General features: G+C 36.1%; 1 protein-coding gene across 1 annotated transcript; it reads left to right on the forward strand.

The window, feature by feature from the left end:
* Positions 1-398: 398 nt before the first annotated feature.
* LOC107568965 (phosphatidylcholine:ceramide cholinephosphotransferase 2-like) lies at positions 399-12,642 on the forward strand. Its single transcript, XM_016254966.1, has 5 exons — positions 399-923; positions 2,311-2,428; positions 4,121-4,274; positions 4,406-4,578; positions 12,244-12,642. The coding sequence occupies exons 1-5, from the start codon at positions 415-417 to the stop codon at positions 12,427-12,429; spliced, it is 1,140 nt and encodes a 379-aa protein (XP_016110452.1). The 5' UTR covers positions 399-414; the 3' UTR covers positions 12,430-12,642.
* The last annotated feature ends 726 nt before the right edge of the window (positions 12,643-13,368 follow it).

The following is a 13,368-nucleotide window of genomic DNA, read 5'->3' on the forward strand; positions in this document are numbered from 1 at the left end:
TTGCATTTGATAAACAAACCTCCAGAAGGTTCATTTATAGCAGTAAGAAAATTAATTAACCAGTGGTTTATTTATATATTGTGTTATTATTTTAGTAAGTTTTGTTGTTCTGTATAATTATTTGTTGAGAGGCAAAGGATTTATCATCTTCAGTGCTTTAACTATATGCCTTGTTTGTAATTTTTTTTATGCATTCAATTAAAAAAATATTTACCAACACTCATGTTTTTCTACTGACATTTTTGCTCAAAATTTGATTGAGAATTCCAAATAACAGTGTTTATTTGAGACAATACTCGAATCATTCACTGAGTTAAACATGCGACATAAATTGAGATCATGTGACAATAGTTTTAAATGTTTATATATTGTATATTTAATATTAAATTTTGTGTTAGTTGTAGTGTATGAGCGATGGAAGCATCTCATCTTCTGGACGAACGAGAAGATGACAGACCCAACGGTGGCTACCATGTGATGGTGACGATAGATGACAGACCACGCCCCCAGACCACGCCCACCGGGCGGCCACACCCCTCTCCGGTCACGCCCAGTGGCGGTCAGGTTGACGACAAGCCAGACGACAGCCAGCCGACACATTTGGCGAGGGGTTTCCGTAAAGTCTTGCGGAAAAACCAGGACTACATCCGCATCCCCGTCCCGAGGTCCAGCGGCTCCCGGCTGCCTTCGGAATGGTGGAAGACGGGAATTGCCTTCATCTGGGCCGGATTTAACCTCGTCCTTACTACCGTCATGATCACCGTCGTCCACGAGAGAGTCCCGGATAAGTCCGTCAGCCCGCCGTTACCGGACAAGTTCTTCGATTATGTGCCGCGTGTGGAGTGGGCGTTTTCCGTCACCGAGGTGAACGGGATGATCCTGGTGGCTCTGTGGTTCATCCAGTGGCTCTTCCTCAAGCACAGGTGAGCATTTAGTGAGAGTCCAACCCTGATAGCACACATCCATCACGGAGACGTCTATTAGACGTCTGCATTACATCTGCGAGACGTATTTTTTAGAGTGTGTGCTCATCTGCTATACGCCTATAGGACGTTTCCTATCAGATGTCAAATAGACGTTTAGAAGATGTCTTTAAGATGTTTATGTTTTAGAATGAATGTAAAACTGACATCTTAAAGACGTCTATAAGATGTTTGATGCTTTCCAGATGAAGAGATCTTTAACAGACGTCTTGCAGACGTACCTGTGCTCTCTGGGAACTTGGGCTGCATGATTAATCGAAATAAAACTTAAATCGTAATATGGCTTGGTGCAGTTATCAACTTAATTAAAGGAGTAGTTCACTTCCAGAATGAAAATTCTGTCATCATTTACTCACCCTCCACTTGTTCTGTCTTCAGTTGAGCACAAAAGAAGATATTTTGAAAAATGTTGGTATCCGAACAGTTGATGAGCACCACGATTTTTTTCCGTACTCAGCTGTTCAGATGCTAACATTTCAGTGCGTCATTGTGTTCATTTACACTTGAGCAGCTCATGATCCAGTGCTTTTAGTATCTCGGTTCACAGTAAATGCTGCTTTGCATAAACTCAATCTGCATCTGAGTCTGAACGTACATTTAGAAACGCAACGTGCGCCAAACATCTTCACAAACTTGTAATGAGAAGCACTTAGAAACCGGATGTTGTCACCAAAAGAGAGGCTTTATTATTAATATTATATAGGAATATTATGGCAATTTAAAATGTGTGAATATGTAATTTATTCCTTTGATGCAAAACTGAATTTTCAGCATCATTACCACAAAAATATTGTGCAGCACAACTGTGTTCAACATTGATAATAATCAGAAATGTTTCTCGATCAGCATATTATACTGATTTCTGAAGATCATGTGACACTGAAGACTGGAGGAATGATGCTGAAAATACAGCTGCGCATCACAGAAATACATTACAGTTTAACAGAGATTAAAGCAGAAAACAGGTATTTTAAACTGTAATGATATTTCAAAATATTACTGTATTTTTGTATGCAAACACAAATAAATAAATGCAGCCTTAGTGAGCAGAAGAGACTTATACAATGTTAATTATTATAAACTTCTGACCAGTAGTGTGTGTATCAGTCACGACACAGCCCTACAAACACGCTGTAATTTAAAGTTTCATTTTAAATCGCAGTTGCAGTTTTTCAGTCAGTCAGATCAATCACAATTAGATTGTTTCCCCCAGTCGTGCAGCCCTATGTCTTGGTGCAAGTTAAATAAAAAAGCTTTTCAGTTGCAAATATAAGCTCATTATACTCACTCAATCCCATGATTCCTCCTCCTCCCGTTGTTTTGACAGAGCCATCGTGGGCCGAAGGTTTTTCTTCCTGCAGGGAATGTTGTATTTGTACCGTATGGTGACCATGTACATCACAACTCTTCCTGTTCCCAGCATGCACATGCACTGCGCCCCGAAGGTGAGTGCCGCTCAGTGAACACAAACACATATGAATGAGTGAACTATCATGCAGTGTGCAAATAAAAGTCATGCAATACTGATGTAATGCATCTTTATACAAGTTTAGTACATTCAAAATAAATGCAATCAAACGCATATCAGTGTCAAATTTTATTATTTCACTATATTGTACGTAAACTGAAAAGATGCCCTTTGCACTTGTGCAAAATTATGGTAATTTCACCAATATTGGCTGATATTTTGACATTTTGAGATGATTGCTACTGCATGGTTAATGCACACAATTTCCCAAAATTTTCAAATAAATTTTAACTAACATTTTACGTAAAATAACTAGTGCTGTCAAACGATTAATCGCATCCAAAATAAAAGTTTTTGTTTGCATAATATGTGTTTCGTGTATATTTATTATGCATATATAAATACACACAAATGCATGTATATATTTCGGAAAAATTTTATTTTTATATAATAAATATATTTATTTATAATATAAATTATATGAATATAAATATTCAAGTATTGTATATATCAGTATTGTAAATACATGTCAATATTTTCAAAATCTATACTGTATGTGTGTGTATTTATATATACATAATTAATATACACAGAACACACAGATATTATGCAAACAAAAACTTATTTTGGATGCGATTAATCATTTGACAGCACTAAAAATAACTCATATTAACTCGTGTAACTCATACAGTTAATTTATATTACATAACATGTACAGTAAATCAGCCAACCTTCTTTCTAGTATCAGCATTAGCTGTTGAGAAAAACAAGCAGAAAATCAAGATATAAGGGCTTAACATACACATAAAACACTTTCTGAGCTTTTAACCGGGGTGTTTTTTGCACAGCATAGGACGCAATGTTTAATTTTGAGCTTTTAGAGTTATTTTCATCTTCTGAGTTTAAAATCTTCATCAGGATGTGACGCTTTCTCAATTTATATGGCATAGATGACTCACTAGCGTCTCATAATTATTCATCCATCCATACTGTGAGTGTAACCTGTCTTTAGTGCTCTTTGAATTAACCAATAAAATGGCTGTAAAGTAAATGCTGCAAAAAAAAGTCCTAGTGTGTTTATATATATATTTTCGATGCAGAGCATTTATTTCTGCATTAAATTATAGTTTATGATCACATATGAAAGCTTATTTCTGCCACTGAATAAACATATAAAAAAGGCTAATTGTACGTTTTTATCTCACAATATGGGGATATAAAAAAATATCTTGCAATTCTGTCTTTTTTTTTTAATTTTTTTTTATCAGAATTGGGTTTACATCTTGGATTTAATAACTTGCAATTTTATCAGAACTGAGTTAAAAACGTAAAATTGAAAGATATAGTTTATGAGATAGTTTATGACTTGGAATTGTGAGAAAAAGGTTTGAATTGCGAGTTTCTCTCACAATTCCAAGTCATAAACTCCCAATTGCATCCTATAGTAACTTGCAACAGCAAGATGTAAACTCGCAGCTCTCAAAAAAAAAAGAAAAAGTCTGAATTGCAATTGCGAGAAATAAGTCATTTTAATTTGTGAGATGAATTAGCTATGATGTATTTGTGTTGTGTTTTCTGCGTGCAATGCCGAATTGCAGCATGCATTCGTGGGAAGCTTTGGTGTTTCTATCTCATGCCTCTTTTATGTTTGGTCGGCTTCTGTCTGTAGCTCTACGGTGATTCTCACGGCAAGATCGAGCGTGTTTTGCAGCTGGTGTCTGGAGCAGGTTTGTCCATCACTGCCTCTCATCTCATGTGTGGAGACTTCCTATACAGCGGCCACACGGTCATGCTGACCCTCACCTTCCTCTTCATCCAGGAATGTGAGTATGAGGAAACCATCATCATCATCATCATTTCCATCGGCTCTCAGTCCACTTGCATTCCCACTGTTGTTCTTTTTAACCCAGTTAAGGATTGGTTATGTTTTGAAGTGAGTTGTTTTGTGTGGTAGACTCGCCCCGCTCGTTGGTGTGGCGTTGCTATCATGTGATCTGCTGGTTGCTAAGCGTGGTGGGCGTGGTCTGTATCCTGATGGCGCATGAGCATTACAGCGTGGACGTAGTGGTGGCGTATTTCATCACCTCACGCCTCTTCTACTGGTACCACACCATAGCCAACAACCAGGTAAAAGCTTATTAAAAACGGCTTTGTTTAACTTCCATTCCATATTCTTGCATGGAAACTCATGTGGAAGTTTGCAAATTTGCTGAGAGTCAGCTGTGTGATGACACGATTAATAATACATATTCACCTATGTTAAAAACCTGGGAACTATCTTAATGGTGCAGGTCAAACTCACCCTAATTGGATTCAATACTTAGTCAACATTTGAAGTGGATCAAAAAAATGCATCAAAGTTGTCCTAAGACAAGAACGCATTTTGATGAAAGGTTTTGATCCACTTCAAATGTTGACTACTGTAGAGTAAAAACACACTATGAAAAATGAACAAATAACAAAATCAGGTAAAAAAAACAACTATGGAAGCTTGTTTCCACCATGGAAAAAAATGATTAAATAAAGTTAATTGCGACTTTAAATCACGCAAATCTGACAAGATCTGAAAAAAGTCAGAATTGCAGGATATTAACTCAGAATTGTGATAAGGAAAGTTAGAAATGTGAGATAAGTCAAACTTTTTTTTTTCCGTGGCAGAAAAAAAAAAACCCAGAGAGATGTAAATTCGAAACCGTGAGGGAAAAATGTTAGAATTCTGACTTTATATCACATAATTCAGACTTTTTTCCTTTAGAATTGTGAGTTTATACCTCATAATTTTGACTTTTTTCTTCAGAATTTTGAGATAATTTTTTATTCTTTTATTCTGTGGCGGAAATGGGCTTCCATAAAAAACAGTAGACTTTTAAAGGGATAATTAACCCAAAAATTTAAATTCTGTCATTAATTATTCACCCTCATGTCGTTCCAAACCCGCAAGACCTCTGTTCATCTTCGGAACACAAATTAAGATATTTCTGATGAATTCTAAGAGCTCTCTGAGCCTCCCATAGACAGCAAGGTAACTACCACTGAACATAAACAGCATATGCTATTCTGTGTCAGCTGCGTCACGTTGTTTTCATTCAAATCAAAGCATAAACAACGTAGAAAACGTATTCGCGTGACGCAGCTGACACAGAATAGCATACGTTGTTTGCGTTCAGCTGATATTCTCCAAAATGGCGCTATAGGGTGACGCGGAGGAGACGAATTGTTGAATAAAGTCATTATTTTTGTTTTCTTTGCGTACAAAAAGTATTCTCGTAGCTTTGTAAAATTACGGTTGAACCCCTGATGTCACATGGATTATTTTAACGATCTCCTTGCTACGTTTCTGGACGTTGATTGTGGTAGTTACCTTGCTGTCTATGGGAGGGTCAGAGAGCGCTCAGAATTCATCAAAAATATCTTAATTTGTGTTCCGAGGTCTTACGGGTTTGGAACGACATGAGGGTGAGTAACTAATGACAGAGGTTTCATTTTTGGGTGAACTAACCCTTTAACATTAATAGTAACAAATCATAGTAAAATAGAAAAAAGAAATTAGAGATCGAAACATTAAAATATTTTAGCATTTTAAACAGAAGAAGCATTTATTCTGTGTGCTTTCCCTAAGCATGGCTTTTTCGCAACTTTTGACTTCAAGTAGCTTTGGCATTTTGTTTCTTTATACGTCATCTTTGAAGCAGCTGAAATAAAAGCTAACTAGTAGTTTTTCTTACTAAGTTGGACCAAAAGCTAAACATTATGAATTCTGCTTTAAAGGGTTACTCCACCCCAAAATGAAAATGTTGTCATTAATCACTTACCCCCATGTCGTTCCAAACCCGTAAAAGCTTCGTTCGTCTTCGGAACACAATTTAAGATATTTTGGATGAAACCCGGGAGGCTTGTGACTGTCCCATAGACTATCAAGTAACTTACACTGTCAAGGTCCAGAAAAGGATGAAAGACATCATCAGAATAGTCCATCTGCCATCAGTGGTTCAACCGTAACGCTATGAAGCGACGAGAATACATTTTGTACGCGAAGAAAACAAAAATAACGACTTTACACAACAATTCGTCTCCTCTGTGTCTCTCCGCATCCCCGTAGCGCCATTTTGGAGAATATCCGCTGAACGCAAGCAGCGTACGCTCTTCTGTGTCAGCCGATCACAATTAGATTGTTTCCCCCAGTCGTGCAGCCCTATGTCTTGGTGCAAGTTAAATAAAAAAGCTTTTCAGTTGCAAATATAAGCTCATTATACTCACTCAATCCCATGATTCCTCCTCCTCCCGTTGTTTTGACAGAGCCATCGTGGGCCGAAGGTTTTTCTTCCTGCAGGGAATGTTGTATTTGTACCGTATGGTGACCATGTACATCACAACTCTTCCTGTTCCCAGCATGCACATGCACTGCGCCCCGAAGGTGAGTGCCGCTCAGTGAACACAAACACATATGAATGAGTGAACTATCATGCAGTGTGCAAATAAAAGTCATGCAATACTGATGTAATGCATCTTTATACAAGTTTAGTACATTCAAAATAAATGCAATCAAACGCATATCAGTGTCAAATTTTATTATTTCACTATATTGTACGTAAACTGAAAAGATGCCCTTTGCACTTGTGCAAAATTATGGTAATTTCACCAATATTGGCTGATATTTTGACATTTTGAGATGATTGCTACTGCATGGTTAATGCACACAATTTCCCAAAATTTTCAAATAAATTTTAACTAACATTTTACGTAAAATAACTAGTGCTGTCAAACGATTAATCGCATCCAAAATAAAAGTTTTTGTTTGCATAATATGTGTTTCGTGTATATTTATTATGCATATATAAATACACACAAATGCATGTATATATTTCGGAAAAATTTTATTTTTATATAATAAATATATTTATTTATAATATAAATTATATGAATATAAATATTCAAGTATTGTATATATCAGTATTGTAAATACATGTCAATATTTTCAAAATCTATACTGTATGTGTGTGTATTTATATATACATAATTAATATACACAGAACACACAGATATTATGCAAACAAAAACTTATTTTGGATGCGATTAATCATTTGACAGCACTAAAAATAACTCGTATTAACTCGTGTAACTCATACAGTTAATTTATATTACATAACATGTACAGTAAATCAGCCAACCTTCTTTCTAGTATCAGCATTAGCTGTTGAGAAAAACAAGCAGAAAATCAAGATATAAGGGCTTAACATACACATAAAACACTTTCTGAGCTTTTAACCGGGGTGTTTTTTGCACAGCATAGGACGCAATGTTTAATTTTGAGCTTTTAGAGTTATTTTCATCTTCTGAGTTTAAAATCTTCATCAGGATGTGACGCTTTCTCAATTTATATGGCATAGATGACTCACTAGCGTCTCATAATTATTCATCCATCCATACTGTGAGTGTAACCTGTCTTTAGTGCTCTTTGAATTAACCAATAAAATGGCTGTAAAGTAAATGCTGCAAAAAAAAGTCCTAGTGTGTTTATATATATATTTTCGATGCAGAGCATTTATTTCTGCATTAAATTATAGTTTATGATCACATATGAAAGCTTATTTCTGCCACTGAATAAACATATAAAAAAGGCTAATTGTACGTTTTTATCTCACAATATGGGGATATAAAAAAATATCTTGCAATTCTGTCTTTTTTTTTTAATTTTTTTTTATCAGAATTGGGTTTACATCTTGGATTTAATAACTTGCAATTTTATCAGAACTGAGTTAAAAACGTAAAATTGAAAGATATAGTTTATGAGATAGTTTATGACTTGGAATTGTGAGATAAACTCGCAATTCTGAGAAAAAGGTTTGAATTGCGAGTTTCTCTCACAATTCCAAGTCATAAATTCCCAATTGCATCCTATAGTAACTTGCAACTGCAAGATGTAAACTCGCAGCTCTCAAAAAAAAAAGAAAAAGTCTGAATTGCAATTGCGAGAAATAAGTCATTTTAATTTGTGAGATGAATTAGCTATGATGTATTTGTGTTGTGTTTTCTGCGTGCAATGCCGAATTGCAGCATGCATTCGTGGGAAGCTTTGGTGTTTCTATCTCATGCCTCTTTTATGTTTGGTCGGCTTCTGTCTGTAGCTCTACGGTGATTCTCACGGCAAGATCGAGCGTGTTTTGCAGCAATCAAGATATAAGGGCTTAACATACACATAAAACACTTTCTGAGCTTTTAACCGGGGTGTTTTTTGCACAGCATAGGACGCAATGGTTAATTTTGAGCTTTTAGAGTTATTTTCATCTTCTGAGTTTAAAATCTTCATCAGGATGTGACGCTTTCTCAATTTATATGGCATAGATGACTCACTAGCGTCTCATAATTATTCATCCATCCATACTGTGAGTGTAACCTGTCTTTAGTGCTCTTTGAATTAACCAATAAAATGGCTGTAAAGTAAATGCTGCAAAAAAAAGTCCTAGTGTGTTTATATATATATTTTCGATGCAGAGCATTTATTTGTGCATTAAATTATAGTTTATGATCACATATGAAAGCTTATTTCTGCCACTGAATAAACATATAAAAAAGGCTAATTGTACGTTTTTATCTCACAATATGGGGATATAAAAAAATATCTTGCAATTCTGTCTTTTTTTTTAAATTTTTTTTATCAGAATTGGGTTTACATCTTGGATTTAATAACTTGCAATTTTATCAGAACTGAGTTAAAAACGTAAAATTGAAAGATATAGTTTATGAGATAGTTTATGACTTGGAATTGTGAGAAAAAGGTTTGAATTGCGAGTTTCTCTCACAATTCCAAGTCATAAACTCCCAATTGCATCCTATAGTAACTTGCAACAGCAAGATGTAAACTCGCAGCTCTCAAAAAAAAAAGAAAAAGTCTGAATTGCAATTGCGAGAAATAAGTCATTTTAATTTGTGAGATGAATTAGCTATGATGTATTTGTGTTGTGTTTTCTGCGTGCAATGCCGAATTGCAGCATGCATTCGTGGGAAGCTTTGGTGTTTCTATCTCATGCCTCTTTTATGTTTGGTCGGCTTCTGTCTGTAGCTCTACGGTGATTCTCACGGCAAGATCGAGCGTGTTTTGCAGCTGGTGTCTGGAGCAGGTTTGTCCATCACTGCCTCTCATCTCATGTGTGGAGACTTCCTATACAGCGGCCACACGGTCATGCTGACCCTCACCTTCCTCTTCATCCAGGAATGTGAGTATGAGGAAACCATCATCATCATCATCATTTCCATCGGCTCTCAGTCCACTTGCATTCCCACTGTTGTTCTTTTTAACCCAGTTAAGGATTGGTTATGTTTTGAAGTGAGTTGTTTTGTGTGGTAGACTCGCCCCGCTCGTTGGTGTGGCGTTGCTATCATGTGATCTGCTGGTTGCTAAGCGTGGTGGGCGTGGTCTGTATCCTGATGGCGCATGAGCATTACAGCGTGGACGTAGTGGTGGCGTATTTCATCACCTCACGCCTCTTCTACTGGTACCACACCATAGCCAACAACCAGGTAAAAGCTTATTAAAAACGGCTTTGTTTAACTTCCATTCCATATTCTTGCATGGAAACTCATGTGGAAGATTGCAAATTTGCTGAGAGTCAGCTGTGTGATGACACAATTAATAATACATATTCACCTATGTTAAAAACCTGGGAACTATCTTAATGGTGCAGGTCAAACTCACCCTAATTGGATTCAATACTTGGTCAACATTTGAAGTGGATCAAAAAAATGCATCAAAGTTGTCCTAAGACAAGAACGCATTTTGATGAAAGGTTTTGATCCACTTCAAATGTTGACTACTGTAGAGTAAAAACACACTATGAAAAATGAACAAATAACAAAATCAGGTAAAAAAAACAACTATGGAAGCTTGTTTCCACCATGGAAAAAAATGATTAAATAAAGTTAATTGCGACTTTAAATCACGCAAATCTGACAAGATCTGAAAAAAGTCAGAATTGCAGGATATTAACTCAGAATTGTGATAAGGAAAGTTAGAAATGTGAGATAAGTCAAACTTTTTTTTTTCCGTGGCAGAAAAAAAAAAACCCAGAGAGATGTAAATTCGAAACCGTGAGGGAAAAATGTTAGAATTCTGACTTTATATCACATAATTCAGACTTTTTTCCTTTAGAATTGTGAGTTTATACCTCATAATTTTGACTTTTTTCTTCAGAATTTTGAGAGAATTTTTTATTCTTTTATTCTGTGGCGGAAATGGGCTTCCATAAAAAACAGTAGACTTTTAAAGGGATAATTAACCCAAAAATTTAAATTCTGTCATTAATTATTCACCCTCATGTCGTTCCAAACCCGCAAGACCTCTGTTCATCTTCGGAACACAAATTACGATATTTCTGATGAATTCTAAGAGCTCTCTGAGCCTCCCATAGACAGCAAGGTAACTACCACTGAACATAAACAGCATATGCTATTCTGTGTCAGCTGCGTCACGTTGTTTTCGTTCAAATCAAAGCATAAACAACGTAGAAAACGTATTCGCGTGGCGCAGCTGACACAGAATAGCATACGTTGTTTGCGTTCAGCTGATATTCTCCAAAATGGCGCTATAGGGTGACGCGGAGGAGACGAATTGTTGAATAAAGTCATTATTTTTGTTTTCTTTGCGTACAAAAAGTATTCTCGTAGCTTTGTAAAATTACGGTTGAACCCCTGATGTCACATGGATTATTTTAACGATCTCCTTGCTACGTTTCTGGACGTTGATTGTGGTAGTTACCTTGCTGTCTATGGGAGGGTCAGAGAGCGCTCAGAATTCATCAAAAATATCTTAATTTGTGTTCCGAGGTCTTACGGGTTTGGAACGACATGAGGGTGAGTAACTAATGACAGAGGTTTCATTTTTGGGTGAACTAACCCTTTAACATTAATAGTAACAAATCATAGTAAAATAGAAAAAAGAAATTAGAGATCGAAACATTAAAATATTTTAGCATTTTAAACAGAAGAAGCATTTATTCTGTGTGCTTTCCCTAAGCATGGCTTTTTCGCAACTTTTGACTTCAAGTAGCTTTGGCATTTTGTTTCTTTATACGTCATCTTTGAAGCAGCTGAAATAAAAGCTAACTAGTAGTTTTTCTTACTAAGTTGGACCAAAAGCTAAACATTATGAATTCTGCTTTAAAGGGTTACTCCACCCCAAAATGAAAATGTTGTCATTAATCACTTACCCCCATGTCGTTCCAAACCCGTAAAAGCTTCGTTCGTCTTCGGAACACAATTTAAGATATTTTGGATGAAACCCGGGAGGCTTGTGACTGTCCCATTGACTGCCAAGTAACTTACACTGTCAAGGTCCAGAAAAGGATGAAAGACATCATCAGAATAGTCCATCTGCCATCAGTGGTTCAACCGTAACGTTATGAAGCGACGAGAATACATTTTGTACGAGAAGAAAACAATAATAACGACTTTACACAACAATTCGTCTCCTCTGTGTCTCTCCGCATCCCCGTAGCGCCATTTTGGAGAATATCCGCTGAACGCAAGCAGCGTACGCTCTTCTGTGTCAGCCGTGCTGCATGTCTTTCATACTTTTCTGGACCTTAACAGTGTAAGTTACTTGGCAGTCAATGGGACAGTCACAAGCCTCCCGGGTTTCATCCAAAATATCTTAAATTGTGTTCTGAAGACGAACGAAGCTTTTACGGGTTTGGAACGACATGGGGGTAAGTGATTAATGACAACATTTTCATTTTGGGGTTGGAGTAACCCTTTAAGTGTCGCGAATTGTAAATGGCGGCTCTCCTGATTTTGTAGGCTTTGAGAGGATCTCCTCACAACTACCTGAACCAGACGTGGTGGAACCGCGTGTTTAACTTCCTGGAGAAGAACGTTAAGACGACGGTTCCCTGCACGTTCTCGTGGCCGCTGTCGCTTCCGTCTGTGTGCTTCAAGAACCCGTGCAAGAGCTACTCAATAGTGCAGAGCGCACGAGACGATTGACGCCACAAACACTATACGTGCAAATCGAGATCCTGTTTACTTGAGCGCAGCTTTTACATGCTTTTGATGGAAGAAAATGTTTTTGTGTGGTTCCTGATGGACGTAAAGACGTGCAGCCATGGGTTTGTTCCTTATAGTATTGTTTTCACACTGTACTTAGACATACACTACCGGTCAAAAGTTTGGGATCAGAACAATTTTTTATGTTTTTTACAGGAGTTTCTTCTGCTTATCAAGGCTGCATTTATTTGATAAAAAATACAGGAACAAATGTAAAATTGTGAAATATTATTATGATGTAAAATAACCAGGGATTGAAATTAACTTTTTCACTCACCAGCCAATTTGGCTACTAAATTTTTAAGTTATCGGCCATTCATAACGTCTACTAGCCAAAAAAAAAAAAAATTTTATAAAGCCTTTTTTTTTTAAAGTCATCTTTTGAGTCAAATTCTTATATTTAATCAGTCAATTATAATAATAATACATTTAGGCTGTTACTAAACAAATTAAATCAGTATGAATAAAATTAATCTTTGCAGAAGTTGCATATGAAGTGGCATTAATGAATCTTTTCCAAATAAGTTTAAATTGATTTTTAACTTTTATATGGGCATTCTTACCTTTTATAAAGCCTTTTTTTTTAAAGTCATCTTTTGAGTCAAATTCTTACATTTAATCAGTCAATTATAATAATACATTTAGGCTGTTACTAAACAAATTAAATCAGTATGAATAAAATTAATCTTTGCAGAAGTTGCATATGAAGTGGCATTTAGATGTATTTACACATGTTAATGCAGCTTAGAGGGACATGGGATGCTTTAACCTGCAGTTACACATGCATAAGTCATGTTTTGATATTTAAAACATGAAATGTTGAATACTGATATTTGAAATTATTTAAAAAAATTGAAAAGATACTTTAAGTGAAATTAA

This window comes from Sinocyclocheilus grahami, unplaced genomic scaffold (assembly GCF_001515645.1).
Source record: "Sinocyclocheilus grahami isolate Dianchi unplaced genomic scaffold, SAMN03320097.WGS_v1.1 scaffold1296.1, whole genome shotgun sequence".
NCBI lineage: Eukaryota > Metazoa > Chordata > Actinopteri > Cypriniformes > Cyprinidae > Sinocyclocheilus > Sinocyclocheilus grahami.